The 23,426-nt window shown below is 47.5% G+C and overlaps 2 protein-coding genes and 1 long non-coding RNA gene across 8 annotated transcripts in view; 1 reads left to right on the forward strand and 2 right to left on the reverse strand.

Annotated features, from left to right (window-relative positions):
* LOC141968372 (S-adenosyl-L-methionine-dependent tRNA 4-demethylwyosine synthase TYW1-like) overlaps positions 1-18,404 on the reverse strand; it is a 107,930-nt gene extending 89,526 nt beyond the window's left edge. The window contains exons 1-7 of one of the 5 annotated variants that reach the window (XM_074922978.1): positions 18,380-18,404; positions 16,811-16,971; positions 15,976-16,110; positions 15,359-15,460; positions 14,357-14,551; positions 13,261-13,542; positions 11,936-12,058 (exon numbers count right to left, since the gene is read on the reverse strand). In XM_074922978.1, coding sequence (XP_074779079.1) covers positions 11,936-12,058; positions 13,261-13,542; positions 14,357-14,551; positions 15,359-15,460; positions 15,976-16,110; positions 16,811-16,957 — 984 coding nt within the window. In that variant the 5' untranslated portion in view covers positions 16,958-16,971; positions 18,380-18,404. Of the gene's footprint in view, positions 1-11,935; positions 12,059-13,260; positions 13,543-14,356; positions 14,552-15,358; positions 15,461-15,975; positions 16,111-16,810; positions 16,972-17,344; positions 17,819-18,282; positions 18,300-18,379 lie in introns of those variants that run through there. The other 4 variants (XM_074922980.1, XM_074922976.1, XM_074922975.1 and 1 more) reach the window with 4 other exon arrangements.
* On the reverse strand, positions 6,061-9,083 carry LOC141968373 (uncharacterized). Of its 2 annotated transcripts, none has more exons than XR_012634851.1 (3): positions 8,948-9,083; positions 8,730-8,843; positions 6,061-6,221 (listed from the first exon to the last, which is right to left on the reverse strand). It is a non-coding gene; the product is annotated as an uncharacterized LOC141968373 (long non-coding RNA). The 2 variants fall into 2 exon arrangements; XR_012634852.1 differs by lacking the exon at positions 6,061-6,221 and adding an exon at positions 6,250-6,354.
* A 141-nt stretch (positions 18,405-18,545) lies between the features above and the next one.
* Positions 18,546-23,064, forward strand: SBDS (SBDS ribosome maturation factor). Its single transcript, XM_074922984.1, has 5 exons — positions 18,546-18,728; positions 19,164-19,293; positions 19,978-20,178; positions 20,764-20,928; positions 21,564-23,064. The coding sequence occupies exons 1-5, from the start codon at positions 18,601-18,603 to the stop codon at positions 21,690-21,692; spliced, it is 753 nt and encodes a 250-aa protein (XP_074779085.1). The 5' UTR covers positions 18,546-18,600; the 3' UTR covers positions 21,693-23,064.
* Positions 23,065-23,426: the final 362 nt, after the last annotated feature.

The following is a 23,426-nucleotide window of genomic DNA, read 5'->3' on the forward strand; positions in this document are numbered from 1 at the left end:
GGAATAGGAAAGTAAAACTTTTAGGGACAGACGTTATTAGCTTTCCTACTCATTTTGAATAAAACTTTGCTCATAGTTTCAGGGAGGTTGTTCAGGAAGGTGTTTTCTAACGACCAGTAAAACAACATGGTCCTTACTGAAGGAGAAAGCTGTCGCCATCTTCTACTTCCTCTCAGTTTGCCGAGTTTTTAGGCAGGATTTCATTGGTTTCCATAATGCATCAAAACTTCTGTGAAAGGCTAGCTCTATTAAGTACTTATATGTTGGGTCTAAAAGCTCATTTCCTGAGACTTGATGTTCATTTATCAGCAAGATGCTTCAACAGCAAAATACTAATATTACTGGAAAAGCTTCATGCAAAAGGAAACAAGGAGATAAAAGATTAAGATTTTAAGTCTTAAATAAAGAGATTCTCCTCCCACAAGCTATCATTTAACCGAGAACTAGGCCCAGCCATACACTTAAAAAGGAAAGGCGCTTTCTTAGCACAGATTTGTTACCTACTCAAAAGCTAAACGCTACACCAGATTTACAAGTGGACACATCCTGGCCCGTCCGCTCTACAATTCTCCCAGAACAGCTAAATATGCATTATGGAACACATAACTATATTAAAAATGCAACGATTGACTTAAGTACAATGAGACATCACATCCAAGACAGCTTTCAGTTACAGAAAAAAAAGTTTTTCTGAATTTAAAGGGTTTGCATTTCTACCTGCCTGTTGTGCTTGTTACTGCAATATCTGAAAAAAGTACCTAAACATAAGAACAACAAGTAAAATTGCCTTACTGGCAGGACAGAAACACATTTCAATAATCATTTTTCCCCTCAGAGATGACAATATTTTTCCTCCCCTTCATCCTGATGTAAACAAAGCAATCATTTGTTTTCTCTGAAGTGCAATACCTGACTTGTTCGGTTTGGCAAGTGACTGGCTTCAGATATTTCTCGTGGAAAATGGAATTCACAGCCCTGGGAGTTTTACTTATTTGCTTAATAAACCTGTCATATGTATTATTTAGGGTTTGAGTGGAGAGAACAAAGTTAACTTTGCACAGAGCAAACTTCTCAGGTTCCTGTGATTTAGCAGAAAGCCCAGTAGTAAATCCAAGGCAAATTACTGTCTTTCCATAACAAATCAAGCAAGTAGTGACAAGAGCCAACTTTTCATGCCCTTGAAATACTTCACTGCTTAAAAACTGAATAGTCATCCTCTGGCCTGTGTTCACAAATGAGAGAATGCACAGAGATGAGAAAACCTAGGGACACACTCCCATTCCTTAGTACCTCAAGACTCAGTACAGGAACTGCAGCTTAATGCAGGTTTTTTTTTTTTCTTTTGATACTGCCATTGAAGCAGACCCAATTAAAAGCAACTGAACCTCAGATGGAAGAACTTAAGATCACCTCTTCTAAAGGTGAAAGCAAAAAAGAAAAAAAAATCTCTTGCCTTTTACTGCCATACAGGCAGAGGCAGCACATACTTTCTGGGCAGGCAGAAGCCCATTTTTGATGGGTCAAGAGCAGACGGTATCTGACACAGGGCATAGGACCTCAAGGGCATAGACACAAGCAAGGACCTCAGCATTCCCTGCTAAGGCAGAGGTGTCACCGTCCTTTTGACAAATCACAGTTCAGGTGTTTCAAAGGATTTCCTACAAACATCCCTACCAAACTCATCCACAGTCACATCCAAATATAACCAACAGGCCATGTATGGCCACTTCTCCCCTTGGAAGTGTTCTCTCCAGGTCAATGTGCCTGATATCTCCCTGTGTTTTCCATTTTATTACACCAAACACTCTTCAAACTACTACTGCAGGAGTGAAAAAATTGAAAAAGAGAGACCTAAATTCCATGCAAAGAAGTATTCCCTAAATTAATTTAACATTTTAAGCATCATGGCTCTACTTCTTGATGTGCTATGGCTGGAAAAAAAACCCAAACACGTTCCCCAGAAGGTTTTAGTCCCTAAAGGAAAACAACACCCAAAATATCCCAGTTTTGACTAAATTTCTTTCCTACCTAATCTCACAGTGGTTGAACAAGAGGGAACCCCTGGTCTTGTCATGATTTACAGTTTCATCCATCAAAAGGCTCCAGGATCTGAAAACTGTAATACATCAGGGGCTGGAGCCAGGACTAACAGAACCAGCACTAAGAGAAAAATGTTGGCAAGGCTATCAGGAAAAGACTGCTTGGCAGCAAGAAATATTAGTAAAACTTTCCCAGGGGAGTCATTAAATGAAGTAAAAAAGTTCATGAGTTACATGAATGAAGAGTCAAAGTTCACACCAAGCAAAGCTCTGCAAGCAATACTCCAGTGGTAAGAGGACAGCTAGGAAAGCCGATAACTCTTCCCCTATTTCAGGCTCAGCTGCCAGTGGCACCTTAGGCAAGAACCACATGGGGTTTTTTTGAAAATTGAATAGACATCAGGCTGCTCACAGGAACAGCACTTGTTTCCTTACAAAGCAAGGCCTAACTCCTGACTAACACATGGAAAAAGAATGGGACGGGGAACAGGCTCCCACAAAGGTACTCTTGAACACAACAGAAGCGGAGCAGAAGAATGCTAGTGTACTGTGGCGACCTTCCTGCTCCAGGTACAAAGCTCTGGCTGTCACAGCCCAACTGTAACAGAGACAACTGCAATTTGCTCAGTCCACGGATGAAACACCCTGCCAATCTCACAGCAACACGGGATACTCTAACTGCTGTCAGTCACCAATAAAAATGGCTTTGAGCATTTGAAGTGAGCACAAAGACGAATCCTGGAAACTTGGATTGAGTAATCGGTGAACCAGCAAACACTCTGACAGCAAGAAAATCTTATTAAAAATAACTCCTAGTGTCTACATAATCACAGGCTACATACCCACTCCACACATCATTGCCCAGTAAAGCACAAAAGCCTGAACTGAAGCAAAAAGCAGACAAAGGTTGAAAGCATGACAGCTGAGACATGGAACTTGACAAACCATTACCTTGCCATGACTGAAATAAGAGATGGCTTGATCAAAAGCAAAAATCATGACACATACTTTCAAGAAGTGTCCCTAAAATGTGGAAAGCCCCCAAGAAGTTCTGACTGATACTAACAAAAAAAAACAAAACAAAACAAAACAAAACACGCAACTTAGAAGTGAGATTTTTTTTTTCTCCTGGAATAGAAACCTTTGTGCATCAAGCTGGAAGAAAGTCTCCATCCACACCTACCTTACTATGCTGTAGAATAACAGAAGATCCCTCATGTTACTCTGAGGCAGCAGGCACTAGCTGCCACACAAAGGGTGCTGTTCAGACCTGCAGCTCAGCTGCCACAGAAAGAATTCTGCATTTTCTTTTGCATGAAAAGTCAATGCTAAGATTTTTTGACATATACAACAGCATTTTAAAACCCAAACTCATGCAGAAAAATAATGACAGAGAAGACTTATGCTGCTATCCAACTGAATCAGTCTGAACTGGCACTGCACATCTGTGAAATGTGGAAGGACAAACGATACCACCAACATCCATTTTCTTGTAAGTTCATCATCATCCAGAATCCGTAAGGACAAAAAACTTACCAGATCACAACTGTAAAAATATATCCGCAGGGCTACAGTGGGGTTTGAGATTGCTTCAGTGAGCTATAACATCACTGCTCTGCTGTAGGGAAGGTTTTTACAAGGTGCTATTAAACCACAACTCCATTCCACATACTGCTACATGATTCTGTCGACATTTGTTTGAGTTGGGAAACTTCTTTGAACACCCCATAAAGACGACCAATTTTCAAAGGAAACAAAAGAATCAAAACTTAAAATGTGTCTGTCTCTACCCTAAAGCAACTAGCTTATATTTGAAAATCGGGCCATATATTCACATCTTTATTGTAAGCACAGAAGAAAGGAATAATCACAATTAAAATCTATGTAACATGATTTAACAAGTGTCCTGAAATGCCCCACCTAAAACCATTAAGATTTTCCACTTCAGTCTACTCTTCTTTGACACACAGAGAACGCAGCACACATTCTTTCACCATGTTTTGCAATATTGTGCTGTTTTTTAAAAGTGGCTCAGTAAAAAAACTTCTCTACTCCATTTCCTTCTTTTCCTTACAGTGTAGCACTAAAAGGGCATTTCATTTCAACAATGTTCTTTCAAATGGTCAGAAAGCCACGCACACATTAAAAAAAGAAAGCGTGATGAATTTTAATTCTGAAATTATTTACTATGCTTTTAAGAAGACTGCAGTCAATCTGAGCTAGTATCAGCTAGAGGTGTATCTCCTAGTAGCAGTATCTATTGTGGAAAAGTCCTTGTCAGCAACTGAGCTGGCTGGACTGCAGGCTGTCTAACTACTAATTCTGCATTAGAAACCCTGAATGCCTTCCACAGGAACAAAGGCATCCAGTGCACTGACACAAGTCAGCCATCAACAGGCAGCAGCTGGCTCTCCTAAATGCCTTAGCTTTCAGTGACCTTCAGAATTCCTGTAATGCGAGAAAGCATCTAACCATAAAATACTAGCACAGGTTATGAAGCAATAGGAAAAGTATTGAACAGAGACACACTTTTCCCAGGACCACAAGTGACCCAAGAACAACTCCCCACCTGGGTTAGTCTTCCCAGGAAGACCGTTTTGGCAAAGCTCATCCCCAGCAGAAGTCAGTGCTAACTGCAGAGCTGCGTGGCACAGTCCCTATCTGCCCCTTCCCCACCTGCCCTCTGCCAGAGTGGGAGCTACACACAAGTCTTCCAAGCACCCAAATTAACAGTTTTGGTCTGTAGCCCATTCAGTGAGAGACATCAACCAGCTTTGCAGAACTATTAGATGAGAGGCACAAGATCATCATAAGAATATGTTATTAAAGTCACAAGGAAATTGCCTGGTTTCCACCATAATCAATCCTCATTGACTGTAAGATAATGTAAACCAGTCCCTCAGGGAAACAGACTGAGACAGATGTCCAAGAGCCCTGCAGAACGGCCCTCAGGACCCAAAGCCCCATTTCCCAAAAGTACAGGCCAAAGAAGAGTCAGAAATTACTCCGAGCTTCACCTTCTCAAGGGGCACAAAGCACACTTCCATACACACAACCACACAAGCTGCCTTTCCAGCAAAGCCTCGTGCTTCACACCTGGGTCTCTTCTGCTCGCTGGTTTACAGCAGATGATGTGTAACACCCCCCTCCTAAAAACCACCAGCCCACTGCTGTTCCGCTAGCGCTGGCCCTCACAGGGACCAGCCTCAGTGACCCGGGTCAGAATGAGCCCCCACACGGGGAGCACTTGCAGGCACAGATGCAGGCACACACGCCTTCCCATGACCCGCTGGCACTGAGGCTCCAGCCAGGCCAGTGGCAAGAGGAACATCATTTCCTCATGACAAAGCTTAACTGTGCCATGACAGGAAAAACTCCCAGCGTGGTTTGGCACAGGTGTAAGTACTCTGTGGAATACAAAAACAGGTTAATGCCATGTTACAGCACCCAGCTCCTTCTGCAGAGCTGAGATAATGCTCCTTCCATTCCCTAATGCCACGCTCTTGTGCTGAGAAAGCTTTTAGAGAGGCTCCATCTCGTCTGCACTTCCACAGCACCCAGCAAAACGCCATCCCACCTTGTGCCAGGCCTCTGCAACCAACGGCAGAAGAGGGACGGCAGAATATCAGCTCTGACATGAACAACGGAGGGTCGGTATTTGCCTGCTTTGGCAGCCCAAGTGTCAGGAAAGAAAACAAAATTGCGGCTCATCTCATAACGGGAAAGAAAAAGCAGCTCCCACGGTCCATAACCAGTGCTGCCCCTCACCCCCCGGGACAGCACACCGACCGAGGCCAGGGTGGATGCTTCTGCAGTTGAGAGCCACTGACGAACCACACTGAGCACTGGGCAGCCACAGCAAATGGGGAGGTTTGAGTGGAGGCTGCGTGTGGGCAGGCTCACTGCCAGTCGCCTGCGGAACGACCGACCTGCAGGGTTTGTCTGGCAGAACAGGGACACCTTCGCTGCACCCCAAAACACCTTATTCAAACAACATCTTTATTTAGCAACAGATGCTGCACTCCCACAGGACATCGTGGTGCTGCTCTCTCCTTGGATACAGCAATGACATCAACAGGCCACCTCCTCCATGCTTCTCCCAGCAATTACCATCAGCAGATAATTACTCTGTGCATTGATTTGTGGACTTCTGCTCAACTGTGTTATGTGCCTGGCAAGAACCTTCAAAAAATGCACAGGAGAAACATACCTGAGAAACGCTGCACAACTTTAGTGAGAAAGAGCAGGCAGATGGGCTGGACTGCTGCAGGCTCAGCCCTGATCATCTCCAACAGCAGATGTGGACAAGAGGAGGCTGCAAATAAAGAGGAAGCGCAACACTCGGGGGGAATTCAGAATTCCAGAATTTCTCGTACCTCTCAGCTCTGCTTCACTACCTGTTTACTGACTAATTTACAACAGGCTAAAGAACAGCAAGGGATATGCCATCTACCACCCAGGGCAAAAATAAGAGTCTTCATTCATGGGTCACAAAGCCCTTTACAATGGCTCATCAAGGCAGCCAGTACCGTACCACACGTCAAAGACAGAATGTACAGCTAGAGGTTACCTTTGAATTAATTTTTTCTGTTTTTTCTCTTTTTCATTGGGCACTCCCAAGTCTTATATAAAAGTCTCAAGATCTCTTGTAATGTTGTTTATCAACTGTAATGTCTTTTCAATAGCCAAAGTTCAAAGAAGAAAGATTTGAACACAGGAAAAGGGTGAATTGTCCCCGTGACAAATCCAGATTTTAAGGCTACAAGTAGTCCCCAAGCAGTTAAAGGATATTTCTTAAAGCTTATTTTAAAATGTAGGGTCACACTGAATTCTGAGCCAGAGTAGCAGAGGTCAGAATCTAGCCTAGACACTGAGCTCTTGCAGATAAGTGTGTGTTTCTCCTCTAGGAGTCTTTCATCCATTCAAAGTTAAGAGATCTTAGTTCTTAGAGATCTCTGACTGTTCACATCACTTTCAGCTGTTTCTAAATCTGGCAGGAAAGTGCCCCAGCCCTGTTCATTTTGGTTAAAATAAGGGTGACAATCCCTGCATACTCTAACACTCTGTCTGTAAACCTTATACCTTAGATACCTTATACCTTAACACTCATTGCCCCATTTCAAATAAAACTCCAGCCATCTTTGTTAAATGTTTCTCCACCCTCTGTTAGCAAAGGTTTGGTCTTCCCCAGCAGTCACCCGCTCACAAAGGGCTCTCAGGAAACATTGAGATTGGCGAGATTTACAATCCCTGTGGAGGTCAACGCCTAACGTAGGGCAACTTCTTCGGGAAGAGTGCCAGAGGGGACCAGGAAACCCCTCCTGTGGCAAATGGACATGCTCCCCAGGACACATTCTGTTCCCTGTCAACCCAGTCTCACTCTTGCTCGCTCTCTCACACACACACCCCTCCCCTGTATTTACATTGCAAATGGAATTATCAGCATCACTAAACTTTTTGTTTTAGAAAACAAGAACATTCATCTCAAAATTGTGTCAACAAAATATGCCTATTTGATTACTTCCCAACCCATCCAAAAGAAATTAGGATATTATTATTACTATTACTCATGCCTGCAGTTTATAAATATGAAGGTTAATAAAAGCCATTTCATTCCCTGGGAACAAGTCAAGATTGATCTTTCTTTCCTAGTTTATCACAATCTCCCAGCTGTGAGAGATAATCTACATTAAGAAATGGTGTCCCTGTGATTAATAGCAGTCTTGCAGGCTACAAACATGCCCATTAGATTTCACATTTTATCTGATAAATACATTTCAGGGGAGTAACTCTGGAGGACAGAGAAAGTGTGCCACAACTGTCAAACTTAAAAGTCCACTTAGTTATTAAATCCACTAGGAACAACCATTGCCTTCTCTTGTGCATAAAAGCAATCTGGAGAACAGGTCCAAGTTCTCAGCCTGAAAACAAGCAGCTGGAAGAGTAAATCCAGAGGAAACCCAAACTTTAACCCACCTGGCTGTGCATCATCCAGCCCTGCCTGGCACCACAGCATCAGGCACCTGAGAGAAGCAGCCTCAGACCTCCCCTGCCCGCCCTCACACCCTGGTTGTATCACACACTGGTGAGCTCTCATGACCAGCAATTCCCTTCACAGGCATTATCTGCACCCACAGAAAGGTTTAACTCCAGCTCTGGGCCCCCATAAGCATCACCTGCAACTATAGAACCTGCGGCAACTTCCACCACACAGTATGACATTTGGTAACAAACAGTGGAATTTACCTTTGTATCACCTATCCCTTCACACAGCTGAGTGATTTCCTGGTGCCACCCAGCCTGGTGCTAATTCCTGTGCTCAGATCCAGTGCTCAGAAGGCACCACCATCATCTCGAACCGTATACCTTCACCCTCACAAGCTCTTTAAAAATCCATCTCTTCTTCCAAGGAAAAGTACCTAATAGCTACAGCTCTACCAGGAAGAGGTTCTGGCATTCACCTTCAACTGCTGAATCCATCTGCCTGATCCAAATGACAGCAGGAATCCAGCACCTGTCTCAAGCCCTCTGGCAATACTTTGTACAAGGAAGTGGAAGCATATGGGAAAAAAAAGCTGTAAAACAAAACTCAGCCTTGATTTCCATCAAATCAAGCAACAGGAGATGGATGCAAAATTAAATTAAGATCACCTGCAGAGATGGGAGCAAACATTCATTAGACACACTCACCTCCACAGCCTCCCTCTGCCATCCCATAAAAGGCAGGACAACGAGGAATTATGACTACCGGTGAGTGCACATCTGTCTCATCTGCTAGTGATCCCCACAAGAGGCAACACGTGCCTGCAAAAAAGATCAAAGCTGGACCCTAAATCGTTCAAACTGATTATATCGCACAAGGCAGCACCTGCTATTCCATCTCCCACACGCAGAGGAGTTACACTGACATCTGCAAAACCCGTGCTGAAAGCTGTCAGGTACATTTCAAATCCAGGTAACTCTGGGTATGAAGGAGCGTCTGTGACATAACCCTGAAATGCACAAGTTTTCCTCAGACTTGCGAGCTTCTATGTGCAGAGTTCAGACACAAAAACCCACAGCACTTGCTTGTGCTGGTAACAATTACTGCAAGACAACAGATCACATCAGTCTAAAACAAAAGTGTCAGTCTAATTTTATGCAGTTCAACATTCTCCCAGGGGAAAAAAAAAATGGCTAAAGGGACAACACAACTCATCTGAACAATTCTCATGGCACAAACTCATAGCCACTAAAGTGAGGGTGTGACCTAAACCAAAGATGCACTGGGTTTAAACAATTACATCTTCCCACCTGGGAGCAAGAGAGTCCGATCATGATGAATTACTTTCATAAATGCAGATCGTCCTGGTCTTTCACATCAGATCTTCAGCATTTATTTCCGTTATAGTAAATAACTGCACCTACAGATCATTTTACAATTCAAGTGTTTGCATAAACCTGTTGCCCGGCAGCACGCGCATTCCCCAAAAGATTCACCACCAAGACAAAGTCATTCTTTCTCCCAGCTAATGACAGGGACAGCCACCAGGTCAGGCTCCCTCAGGAAATATTTACACAGCTGTATCCTGCCACCCCTCTGGAAATGACACCCCCCTTGGAGAGAGCTGAGAGGTCACACCCAAGTGAGCACTGAGGACCCTTTCTCCGTGCCCTTTCTGCTGGCAGGAGCATGGAACCAGAAACCCAGACTGCAGCCAGGCAGATCAGCCCTGCGGAACAGGAATAGAGGGGCCAGGAATGAGAATGGCATCATCTAAGGTTTCAAAATTAAGCCAAGCACCTGGGACGTGTGAACTGCGGTTCCGTAGCCTCAGTGCCAGCGAAAGGCTGACCCACAGCTGTGGGCCCTCCTGTCTCACCAGCTGGCAGCAGCTCATCTCCAGACGCGCCCGGACACTTCCACGCAGCCAAGAGTGGGCTGCCAGTCCCACACCGACACCTGCACTCTTGGGATTTAACCCTTTGCAGAGGCAAGAGGGCAGCATTCAGCTGTCACAGCAGACCAATTATTTGGCATCTCCCCGAGGAAAAGGCAGCAGATCAAACACTGCAGCTCCCAACTCCAGATGAGCATCTGTGCTGAGACAGAAGCTGTCCTTGGATCAGAGCGGCGACTTCGCCCAGAGCCACGAGAGCCTGATCCACCCAGAGATACTTGTACTGCTGCAGTAACTCGTGCGTGCAGCACACAGGCCTCTCGCTGCCCAAGCAGAGCAGGGAGAGAGGAGAGTTTGAATGACGCATCAGCCAAAGTCACAGACAGCAATGGACTGTCACTGCCTGCGGACAAACCCACACCACACCAACTTCAGCAGTGCTCAGGACCATAACAACCAGCATAGAGTATTTTATTGCTGTGCTCACTCTTTATTCATCAACCGGACTACGATACATGGTTTTCCTGGTTTACACTACCCTTTTATCATAGTATTGTCATATTTTGTCAGTCAGTGAAAACTCAATAACTAATTTTTCATAAAATTGCTGGAGGACACCACCTCCCCTCCCGAGTCTAAATCCCCTCCCAAGGCGAGCGGCTTGGATTCCCTGTTTGTCAGTGACCTCCAGTGGTGGGCACATGGAGGAGAGGAGGAGAACACAGCGCAGTTACACAGGGAGACAGATTCGTCCTGCCCTCCAAAGGAAAGCCAAATGCTTCATTCCTCCTTCTCTTGCAAGCTGCAGTGCACAAGCCGGGCAAGCACAGGGACAGGAGCTCTCACACAGCTCTGCCGTGCCCCCATGGCAGGGGGCTGCTCTGAGTTTGTTACAAGCAGCAGGAGGTGTATAACCTCCTTCCCCGTCCCTAAGGTGAGGAACAGAGATCCCCACACACCCTTTGTAGCCCCCTCCCCTCCTAAACACGCAGCCTCCTGTGACCCAGGGCCTGGCTCAGGGTGGCCCCGTGGCTCAGACCGCCGAGGAAATGGTTCAGTTTCAGGAGAGAGCTGTGAGAAGCCCACACGGTGGGGGCACACAGGATGAGGAAGGTGTAATTACAGACAGAGGTAGCTTGTTGAGAGGGGGATGCAGAGCAGCCCAAGGATTCACAAGGAAAGCCACCACCATGGAAAGGTTGCTGAGGGGGAAACAGAGTCAGCAGATGGCAACTGGGTACATCCCAGTCCCCCCAGGGGCCCAGCCCCTCCCAGCCCACTGCCAACACCTTGGCCAGCAAAGCATGGGGAGCACACTAAGGCTGAGCCTAGTTGATTATCCTCACTCTTTTGGGTGTGCTAACCAAATAAAGGAGTTTGATACAGCCTGTTTGCAGACTGAGCACAGAAAGAGAGACAGGAACAGAACCGCACAGGAACAGAGATAGTAACACCCTGAAACGAAGCAGGAATTATGGCTGGCTGACAGACTCAGCACAAGTCAGGCCAAGCTCACTGCCTTGCTCTGCAAGCACAGCACCTCCTCTTAGGGCAGCAGTGAGCAAGACACAGAAGGTCTTGCAGCAGTGTGTTACTACTCCACCTGCAGCTTTGCTCCCCGTCACGACACATCAGCACAACACACGCCAGCATTTCAGCTGACCGACCCACGGGCAGATACAGGATCAGGATGTGAGTTTAGACACTGGCCTGTGAATTGCTGTGGCAGAGAAATACATTCATATCTCAACATTAGCTGAGAAAGTAATTTCTCCTCAGTCTGGAAACAACAGGTTACACTGCAGCACCTGCTTGGTGAACAAGTCAGTCAGCTGGTAACTACATCCAACATACCTCCAAGTATGCTCTTTTTTGGGACGGATTCTCCAACAGCTCATATTTTATTCTCCCTCTAATTAGACCCTACAGATTCAAATCGAGCAGGTAATATTTTAATCAACTCAACTGATCACTGACAAAGACCTGACAGTTCTATATTCGCTCTAACAGCAGTACCTTTGCTTTCTTCATGTGGCTCATGATATTGCCAAGATCTTCAACATCAACAACAGAATTTGTGCCTCCAGCTTCCTCAGCATCAGCCTCCTCCTCGCTACTGGTTTCAAACAACTCGTCTGCCTGTAAGAGATCAGAGAAAAAAAAAATCAGGAATGTATCTGAATGTTAAACATAAGACCTTATCTATGCCAACTGGTGAAATCAGCTTCCACAATCATTGAAGACCACTGAAAAACAAGGAACAGTCTACCAGTAACCTGTATAATGTATGAGATGCATTTAAACCTGGGGCTTTTATCGGTGTGTATATTTAAGAGTTTAGTAGCACAGAGACCACCTGAAGCTCAGCCCAGACAGCCTGCCTCCAGATCGCTCCGTTCACCTCCTAGGCCTACCTGATCACATGAGAAGCAACACAGAGTCCAACTCCCAGTGTTTATGATGAGGATCTGGAAGCCTAAACCCCTTGAACTCCTCCCATAGTGCCCCTGTCTGAACCAACAGGGAGGGAGAGATCTGCTCTCCAAGTCAAACTCTTCACAGAGCAGAACAGCGGTCTCCCTTTCTGTACACAGCCAAGGTACAGCACAACAGCACTGGTGTAAGAGCAAGACTGATTCCTCTTCCTCCTGCAGCAGCCAGAATTCTCAAACCAACTCAGCCAGAACAGCTCCTGTTTTCCTACAAAATTCGACACGGCCATAGCAATCACTTCCAACCCACAGTAAATGGCTGGCAGGGAGGCCACTGCAGCTCTGGGTCTTGCACCTTAAAACAGAAGAGAGGATTTCTTATTCAAAACCTCTAATCAGACACTCCCGAAGACACACTAGTGATTACAGGCAGACACATTCAGAGGAAATACAGGACTTGCTCAGACAACACCTCCCCAACCGCCTTTAGGAGAACTCTGGGATACAGGCAAAGCACCTCAGCTTCAACAAGCTGAAGTGGAAACAGCTTAACTGTTCACAGGGAACTAAATGTTTCACTTGACCAGGAGAAAAAACAAAGACACTGAGGGGAAGCCAGACTGACTCCCTGGAGCATCTGTCACAACACACACCTCCCCCTACTCAAGAGGAAGGCTCCCTCATCACAGAAATGCCACTAGCCTAGGTCCATCAGGAAGTCTTTGGTCCTTCTTTTGGGATGGCTTATTCTACTTGTTAGCTGCCATGGGATCTCACCCCTCTGCTCCAGCACAGAGAATTATCAAGCTCCCACAGCACCCCTCGTGCCTTTAGGAGGAAAAAGAGAAGTCAAAGAGTGCTCCAAGGGGCACTAAACCAGAAATAAGGTCCCATGGATTTTGGATCTACCTCAGTATTCTCATATCCTGACGCCCTCTGCTCACGTTCTGAGCTCTCCTTGCTCTGCTTCCCCAGAGATTTGCACTTCCCTTTCTTGCACTTCCCACTGCAGGGCTTCTTTTCTCCTCTGCAGAGCATCTGGAGCCGACTGAGGAACTTGGCTTTCCAGGCTTCAAAGTCGGCCTCGATGCTGCCATGCTTGCTCTGGGCCACGTTGCAGTCCCCTTCGGCCCGAGTCATGATACGGCGGGCACTGAGCATCCACAGCCACCTGTCAATATTTCTTCCAACCTAGAAGAGGATGAAAGGGAGAGGGAGATCAAATGGAGCCCAAGTTGAACAAAGCAGGCAACTAAGAAAGCACAGACCAAGCCTGGAAATAGAGCTGGTGAGCTGCACAGGACTGCGAGGCAGGGACTTGGGGAGTCCTCTCACCTGCTGACTCAGAGCACAGACACAGGGCAGGCTGAACACCACCACACCCCCTCAGGCTCCCAGCTGGAAACCTCTGCTCTCACACTGATGTGGGAAGAGATGAGCTCTGGGAACAAGCTGCTTTAGGCAATGCTTGTTGGTCAGAGTGGCCACACCGTAACACGTTTTGTGTCACCAGGTTATGCTTGTATAGCTGGGCCCACAAGTCATGCCATTTTTCTGACTGAGATAAAAGTAATTACCACGCTAAGATACTGTCACATTTTACACCAGGAAATACAGCTAAAATCCACACAATACAGCAAAGTACCTAAGCTTGAGAAAAGCGCTCTAAATGAAAATGCAGCAAGTGACAGGGTTTACAGCACTATGCCCCCCTGCACCAACAGGAAGCTTTCAAAGCTGGGAAATTAACTTGGTAAGGGTTTACCAAATGCACAACCACATCTCCCAGATTAACACAATGCTTATGGGACTCCTCTCCCATGCAAAAAGGAAGCACAATTGCTTCAAAGTCGCATTTCTCATGCCCTAAACCCAGTCCCTAATCAACTCCGCACAACGGCTGCAATTCTCACACAAACTAACAGCATCATTCGGTTTCGCAGCGTTTAAGAAAGCTCAGCCTTTCCGAGGAGAACTCAAAGGCAGGTGCACAGGAGATACTTACTGTGTTGTAATGATCAACATAAACTGAGTTTCCCAAGCCAAACACAGCGTATCTCAGGCCTCTCAGGTACATGTTCCCAAAGCGGAAATCATTCGCAGCCTCTTCTAACCACTTGCAGAACCACGCTGCACTCTCGGTTGGCTGTCCATCTGTGTATGTAGCTACCAAGAACACACAGATGTTCCTGCTGCTTGCCTAAGAATAGAAACAGGACAGAACAGATCACTGTTTCAGAACATGTTACACCAGGAAGAGAGCTGTAATACATGGGCAGTTGGAGGAAGTCCAAAGGTGAGATTTTTGCTAAGTGGGTTAATAGCCTTTGGTGTGGGATGCTGCAGGTGATAATCCTGACGGTGGGAAACGGCCATCCTCCCTGCAAAACCATCTGAAATTAGCCCAGACACCAAGCTGTCGTTCCCCCTACTTAAGAGGGACAATGGTAAAACAGAACCAGACACCTACCCTCCCCACCCCAATCAACAGCTTCTTGAACAGACTGTTGCAGCAATAAAGTTCCCCCTGGATTCAAAAAGCAGCTATCAATATTTACAGGAGAAAAATCCATCAAGGATTATTCATTATAAGTAACCTCACAAGAAGTTTCTAACTAAATCTATGAAGGCTGCAGAAGTATCACCACCTACATATTCTGGTTTAAACCCTTCCCAAGTGTACACGAGACAGAGACGTGTTCAGAGAGAACAGGGGGACCTGGTGCTGCCACTCTCACATAACTCACAGCTGAGCTATAGAACTGGCAAATAGAAAGTCACTCTCAGCATCAAAATATTCTACATGATCCTTTCCTAGGAACTTCTAAAATTTAGGTCTTCTCTGCTGAGGGTCGACGGGCTATACTTGCTTACATGGAAAGGAAGCAATTTTCCACACACAGCTTTGGGGATTTCCAGGGTAACAGCTGAGAAATAAAAGAGGAAAACAGCCTTCACCTTCCCAGAAGAGACTTGTGTCTATGATTCGTATTTCTGACATACCTACCTCTTCTGATAGACAATCATCTGGATCACAGTCTCCCATACTAATGACTTCCACAGGCAAATTAAGGGCAACAACAGCTTCAGCAAGACTTTTGGCAAATCTCTGGGAGAAGAAATTAGAAAATTATCAATTACTTCAACACAACTATCGTAAGGGTCAAACAAGCCCTGCTATGTCCAGACACAAGAGAACCAGACACTGGACTTAATTAATAATAATTTCATTATAAGTTTTAATAGTAAAGCATACTGGCTGAAAACAGACTAACAATTTTACATTTGCACACACAAAACAAATTTCTTTGAGAAAACGCCTAGAAGAGCATTCCTCTCTAGAAGGCCTACTAGCAAATCAAAGAGTATATTGTAAGAGTAAACTTCACACTCCATAATCAATGTTTCTATCGCATGCCCCACTTCAAGGGAGTAGAAGAATTGTTATTTTCATATAATTTTCACTTATCTGCCATGTTGGGCAATGACTTCTAATAAGCTAATGAACTTTCTGATGAACTTCCATAATTTTTACACAGTGCAGCATTTCTAAGGCAAGAAAGGTACTTGAACCTCAACAATATTTCAAACCAACTTCACGTATGTGAAAAAAGTAACTCATACCTTTGCCGTGCCAGTCTGAGACCCATAGAAAATCTTTACCCCGGCAACACAGACCTCCTTTGCCTGCAAGGTGGCATGTCCATTTACTAGTTTGTCGTCTTCAGAAGCAGCAGGACTCCCATGGGATTTTTCACCCTAGGAAACAAGTATCACATCACATTCAATGCCTTTTCAAAGGGATGTTAACCTCATTTTCCCAAAAGCATTTAGAACTCAAATCCTGTTGACCAGACTCTCAGCATTACACAAATGCAACAGTCAAAGCATTTTAGCTTCTCACTCTTAAGAGGAACACACAGGTAACTCTTTGAACCAGGCCACGCTACAACACAGTCATCCCCCACACCAGGGAGATAACAGGATCCAGCTGAACACAAGAACCTCCCAGCTCATGCAGCAGAACTTCATTCACCTGCACGAGGGGGTTTTCAGTTCCTGCATGACCTAATCCCACTCCCATCCTAAAACCAGTCCAACCTTGTCATTAACATCCCTGGAAACACAAACATGAAAACACTGGGCACAAGTAGAGTGGTTTACTTCAAGGGACAGAGCAACCCAGGCTTACACATTCTCTCAATAACAAAGTGAGAAGTGTTGAGCTGAGATCTGCTCTAACGTCAGAGCAGCAAGGGTGTTCAGTTACCCACAAGCATAAAACAGTCCAGACTGCAGATGATAACTATCAGATGAACTAAATTACATTTGGGATTTGCAACAACCTAAGTGAGCCCACAGCAAAGCAGCACATCCCTCTGAACCAGTGGGCTCCTTCACCCAGCAACTACTCACTTCCACACACGGATTTGGGCTCTTCTCAGACAAACGTGCTTACATCTCCAGTTACCTTCTTTTTGGTTCTGGTGGTGGTGAACTGAATGACGATCCAAATGCTGAGCCCAAAAGCAGCAGTAGAATAGATGTAAAATCTGTGCAGCCATAAGGACACCAGGCAAGTATAGAAGAAGTTCCACATATCCATTGAGACACCTAAACCTAGAATAAATCACAGCTTTAGCATGAGCAGATTTCTGCAGTATGAATATAGAATGAAGACACAAAAAACCAATCATACAGTACCCCCAGCCCCAGGCCATTACCTACTCCTCAGGCTCTGCAGAAAACAGCTTTTGGCTAAAGACAAGACACTATGACTGAATCAAGGAGCCTTCACCTCCTCAGAGGTGTGACAGCTGAGTTTCACCTGTGTATCCAAGCTAACATTTTAGACTGTCAAATGGAAACCCTTTTTTTTTCTTAGATGGGGCAGGTTCTGTTATAAGGAAAGGCTTGTGCTGTGCAAGTGTCTGAAAGTAAAAAGCCCTGTAATACATCCCCTGTATCATACTGGCCTTAGTTTTGCACAGACCTGACACGTGCAGATCTCTGGGGTTAGAAAGCTCCATTTCAAAGGGGAAATCCTCTCCACAGAGCTTCCTGCTGCACACAGCCCTCACTCACACACGAGACACCACACGGATTACAGCAGCTTTCACCCAGAGCTGCAAAGGCCAGGCTGAAACCTGGGTTCAAGTGGAAGCACTTTTTCAGAATTCTATCATGTGAGCAAGGTTTAATTCAAAACAACAGATTTTTCAGGTTGGTTCAGAACATTCAGGGTACACACTGCTGTGGCCAGGAGCACGCTGATGCAGTGTCAGCAATTACTCATTTCACGTGAAACGTTCAGTAGCTTAAATACCGCTCGTTCGTGGCACTTATTGACTGAGAAACAGAGATGACACCCTCCTACCGCCATCTGCACTTCTCCTGGACCTTGTGTGTGCCGACACCAGACAAAAGCACAGACACCGAGTATTTCCAAGAAGCTGCAAACATTATCTTCCTCCTGCCTGGGCCGTTCCTTACAGCACCAGATCAAAAGCTCGAGGGAATGCACCCGACCCCCGCACCAGAAACACTGAACCCCAGAAGACAGGAGCTGAGCGCTGGCCGCTGTGCCAGCACACGCCCCCGCCCGCCGCAAGCAGCGACCCCTCAGGGGGGCTCCGGAGACCCGCAGCAGCCCCCCGGCCCCGCTCCACCGCCCCGCCGCTCCCCCCTGCGACTACCCCGCGGCACCCACCCCCCGTGACGGACCGCCAGCGGAGCTGCCCCCCCAACACGCTCACCTCTGCGCCCACCCAGCACCTGCCCGCCTGCCCCCCGCCCCGCCACACTTAACTCTTCCCCGCACCCGCCTCCTCCCCGTCACCCCGCTCCGGCTCCAGCCCTCACACGCGCCCCCGCCGCCCCCTCTGCCCCCGCCACCCCCCCTCTCGGGTCTCCCCCCAGCACAGCCCCCACCCGTGACACCCCCCGCACTGCCGCTCCTCTCACACACGCCCCTCCCCTCGCGGCCGTTGCCCCGCACACACCCGCTGCCCCGTCCCGCCGCCCTCACCGACGCGGCCCCGCGGCCACGTGCCCCCCGCCCCTTCCGGCCGCCCCCGCCCTCTCGCCCCGTTTCCCTCCGGACGCCTTTCGGTGCCGCCACGGGGGGCGGGGCCCGGCCTAGCGCCGGCCAATGGGGCGGCGGCGCGGGCAGGCACCGCCCCCGGCCCCGCCCCCCGGCGCCGCCGCCGCCCGCCCGCCGCCGGCGCAGAGGCGGCCGCCGCCGCCGCCATGTCCATCTTCACCCCCACCAACCAGATCCGCCTCACCAACGTGGCCGTGGTGCGGGCGCGGCGCGGCGGGAAGCGCTTCGAGATCGCCTGTTACCGCAACAAGGTCATGGGATGGCGCAGCGGGGCGTGAGTGACGGGCCGCACCGCCGGGGCCTGCCGAGGGCGGCCGGGGGGGGGAGGCCGGGGGGGACCCGGCCGCGGCGGCGGGAGGTCGGGGGGGGGTGCCCGGCTGCGGCGGGGGGTGCCCGGGGGGACCCGGCTGCGGGGGAAGCCGGGGAGCAGCCGCCCCCCGTCGGGCCCGGCTGCGGAGCCGGGGAGCTCGCGCGGCACCCGGCTGTGCAGCCCGCGGGGTCGGGGCGGCCCCTGGCGGACCGGGAGCGGGGAGCGGCCCGCGGCGCTGTGCGGTTCCGCTGCCCGGCCCCGGGCAGCCCCGTTCCGGCAGCAGAAGTTCCCGGGCTCCCCTGGCGCAGCCCTTGGCAGCGGCAGCGCTTGTTTCTCCGAGCCCGCGGCTCCGCGTGCGTCGCTGCCTTGGCCCGTTCCTAACCCTGTCCCCGCCTCTAGCGAGAAAGATCTCGACGAGGTCCTGCAGACGCACACGGTGTTTGTCAACGTTTCCAAAGGCCAGGTGGCGAAGAAGGAGGATCTGGTCCAAGCGTTTGGGACGGACGACCAAACAGAAATCTGTAAGATGGTGGGTTTCACCCGCTCGGCTCTCTAAAAGCCGGCAGAATCCTTTCCGTGTGTTTTCGTAAGGGGCACGCAGACGCGGCCGCTTGGTTTGCTCCTGGGAAGTTGCTGTAGAAGGGCAGTGCTGCTGTGGGCGACAGGGCTTTTATTTGTTCCGGAATGGGTGGCCGGGAGGGGTCCCTCTGTGGTACAGGCTCACGTTGTCTCTATGCGTCTGGCCGAGGAGAGCTGGGAGGGTTCTGTGTCACACGCGGCTTCATGCACCGACTTCGTGGAGACGGAAAAAAGGTTCGCTGAAGAGTTTCTCACCTGAGATATGTTATTAAGGACGCAGCGAAAAGAAGGGCACCGTTGCGTACTTGAGACATTTCAGTTCAGGGTTCAGAACAGATGTGACTTGTCCTTCCCGGTGGGAGATGCACTGTGGGCCTGGGGGTGATGAGCATCCCAGTAAATCTGCGCCTGTGTTTTTGTAGTTCAGTGCTTCTGTGGTGGGATTCCTGTCTGAAGTGTTTCCAGCGTTGTCAGTCGTGGTGATGTGCGTTATGAATACGGATATTCTTTTTCTGCACTTCACCTCTAAGCAACCCTTCAAGCAATTGTTAAATTGGATGAGGTCACTGGAGTTTTTGCTCTTTAGTTAAATCTGTGATGTTGATCGCCTGGTTTCTTCCTTCTGACTGTACAGATTTTATCCAAAGGGGAGCTGCAGGTGTCGGACAAAGAACGACACACACAGCTGGAGCAGATGTTCAGAGACATCGCGACTATTGTGGCTGACAAATGTGTGAATCCTGAGACCAAGAGGCCGTACACAGTAATCCTTATAGAAAGAGCCATGAAGGACATTCACTATTCTGTCAAACCACACAAGAGCACGAAGCAGCAGGTTAGTTTGCTTGCAACATCAGCTTCTGGTCAGAGGTGCTGTCTCTAAGGGTAATTTCTCTCTTGGCAGTCACGGAGGGAACAGAAAAGCCTTGTGCTCTAAAGCCCACAGAGTGATTACTCAGCCGGTTGGCAGTTAAAGGCTGGGTACAAACAGCTTCCAAAACTCGTGAGGTTTGTTTTCCAACAATTCAGGGAAGGGAGAAAGAAAGAAAGAAACAAATTAAAGCGGCAACACTGATCTGCGTGGAACAGAAATACAAGTTTTATCGTTTATTTTAGCTGAGGTAGTAAATCAGGCTTTGCATCTGATCCGCGTGGGTTTCTGTTGTTTGCAGCCTATCTGCTATTTAACATTATTTCAGACACTTCATTGAAGTATTGGAAGTGATCACAAGCAGCAAGAACTCTGCTTTTATTTTGTTGATCTGTCAAAACAGCGTAATGGCAAACTCCCTGCATCAGAGTGGCGGTGATGGGGACTGAGAAATGTGTCTGAAGCTACTGCAGAGGGTTTGAGATGTTGAGCTGTGTGGTGTTTTTGAAGCAGGTGTGTGAATGCTCTGTGCTCTTAATGTCTCTGCAGGCACTGGAAGTGATCAGGCAGTTAAAGGAGACCATGCAAATCGAACGTGCTCACATGAGGCTGCGATTTATTCTTCCAGCAAAGGAGGGCAAGAAACTGAAAGAGAAGCTCAAGCCACTGATTAAAGTTATTGAGAGCGAAGACTTCCATGAGCAGCTGGAGATTGTAAGCAATACAGCAGTCCGTGGGTTTCATGCTTGGTTTGGCTACTGCTGTGCAGATTACTAGAAGATGAATTAATAAATGGCAGTGGTTTAGATAAACTGCAAGTTTACCAGAGATTCTAAATCAGAGGTGTGGTTTGCACTTATTAATTTCACGCAGCGCTACTGATGGAAGCTTGAAAGTAGCTTCCTCCATTATACAGAGACGCTGCCTCAAGCTGAGGAGCATCACGGTGCCATTTCTCCTGGAATCCTACAACTGATAAGTTTCTCTGCCTATATGGAATGTTACTCTTACTTATTTGGTGGGTCAGGCCTGTATTTTGACAGTGGTTAATGAGTTTTTGAAAAACTAGTCTATGGTAGAGCAATATTTGGTGTTAGTAGAAATCTTCCCGAGAACAGATTAGAATCTAGCAGTCCCAACTGTCAAAGGACACGTCCAGCCTGGCTGAACGAAACTGCAGAACTTCTGTGGACAGATTAGTTATTTAGAAATTGCTTATCAGCTCTGCAAAGTCCTTCTCAGTAACCAAACAATGTATTTTTTAAAATGAAAATTCCTGTTAGCCCTTGAAGAGGGGCTGGTGAGAATCAAGGATTACTGCTTGACTTATGAAATGTGGAACCTTTCAGGTGTGCCTTATTGACCCCGGCTGCTTCAGAGAGATTGATGAGCTGATCCGGAGCGGGACAAAAGGGAAAGGAACACTGGAAGTGCTCAGTCTGAAAGACGTGGAGGAAGGAGATGAAAAGCTTGAGTAATTAAAACCTTCCCGCAGCCGTTCTACTTCAGCACCGTGCTACGGACTGACTGGCATCAGCCACTCTTCTGTTAGGCCTTCCTGTTTTTTCCAATCTCTTGCTTCCAAATCTGTTCTGACACTAATCCTTTGGGATTTTTCCATGCAGTGTGGGTTTTTGTATCATTTTACACTTGCTTGGTTTCCAAATGCATTTGCCAGCAGGAACGTTTTGTGTCAGAGTTGCCCGAATGAGGATTGAGTTGGGGCGTGACACGGAGGTCCCTCTGGCTTTGGTTTACACTGAGGTTGCTCTGGGAGAGTGTCTGACTGATGCAGTGCCAATCGTTTTCACTGTAAGTTGTCAGTGTTGAGGGGAAGATTGCAGAGGGCACGGAGGGGTGGGTTTTGTATGTCAGGAGAAGAACCTTAAGCTAAGAGAGCTGCATTTCCCTTCTAAACAGGTGCCAAGTGCGGGTCCTGTCTGAAAACCAGTCTCCTGGCAGCATGAAAACTGACTTTGACTTCTGGAATTGGCTGCCTGATAATTAGAGTGCTTTAAAGGACCACTCTTATTTTAAGGTTTCCTTCACGGGATATAACAGCACTTGCTGACCATAGAAAAGATGTTCTGCAAATAACTTATTTGTAACATATATGTAGCTATATTAATATAAAATTAATTATCATCTATCTATGTACGATAGGTACAGATAGAAATAAAATAATTATTTTTGTTAATAGTATAGGGTATCTCTGGCCGTGGCGATGCTTTCTGCAGGCTGAAGGGGCAGCCTGTGCCTGTGAGCTGTTCTCGTCCTAAAATGAATCTGGAACGGGCAGTGGTGGCCTCTGGCCATGGAGCCGGACGGGCTTTTGTTGGGCTGTAATTCCCTGGGTAACTGTTTGTATGTGCCCCTTTTCTCTGCAGTGCGATAGAGAACAATTCTGGCAGCTGTCCTTTGTCCTCTGTCTTTTTATGCTGCTTTCTGATCCGTGCACGGAATTTCCAGCCAGCTCCTGAGGCACACGGCATCTACTTCCTAACAATTCAGCTGAATCTTGTTTCGGCTCTGTTAAATGCTTTTATCTGGAAGTTGTGTATCTTGAAGAAGAGAGGACAACAACTGGAGGAGATCCTAAAAAGACAGGCCAGCAGGCAAAGCGTGTTTGCTGGGGTGACTAAAAGCTGAACCAGCAGGAACTGAAGGAGCCTTCAGCATCGTGAACGTGTTTGCACCCTGACAGGACGCAGCGAGGCAGGAGCTGCTGGCCAGCCCATGACTGCATCTCTCTCCCCGACGAGCCTGTGCTGTGTTCCTTGTCTTTCATTGCCTTTTAGAAGGCATGACTCTTACATGACAATTAAAGTGAGCTCTGCTTTATCCTCTCGACATGACCTTTTCCTTTGTACCACCCACAAGTAGTGAATTTCCTAGAATGGAATCAGGGAGAGTTGAAGTCAGCTGGAGGAGGAAAGTTTTCATCTGTCAGGTGCAGATGGCCTATGGGACTAGATCCTTAGTCCAAGGCTTCCTTTTGGAAGCTGATTTCTGCAGCACTTTATTGACATGAGCTTGTGCAAGGTTGACTTAAAGCTCTTTAGTGCTATTTGGGAAGGACTTGCCCCTGTGGTGTCTGAGTTACACTGAGGTCCAGTGAAATGGAGACTCTGAAGCTGTATTATCCATTTTAAAATGCTTTCTCTTGCCCCCAAGGTAACCTTGCATGGCATTTAAATGGAACGTTTAGTGGC

This window comes from Athene noctua, chromosome 19 (assembly GCF_965140245.1).
Source record: "Athene noctua chromosome 19, bAthNoc1.hap1.1, whole genome shotgun sequence".
NCBI classification, from domain to species: domain Eukaryota; kingdom Metazoa; phylum Chordata; class Aves; order Strigiformes; family Strigidae; genus Athene; species Athene noctua.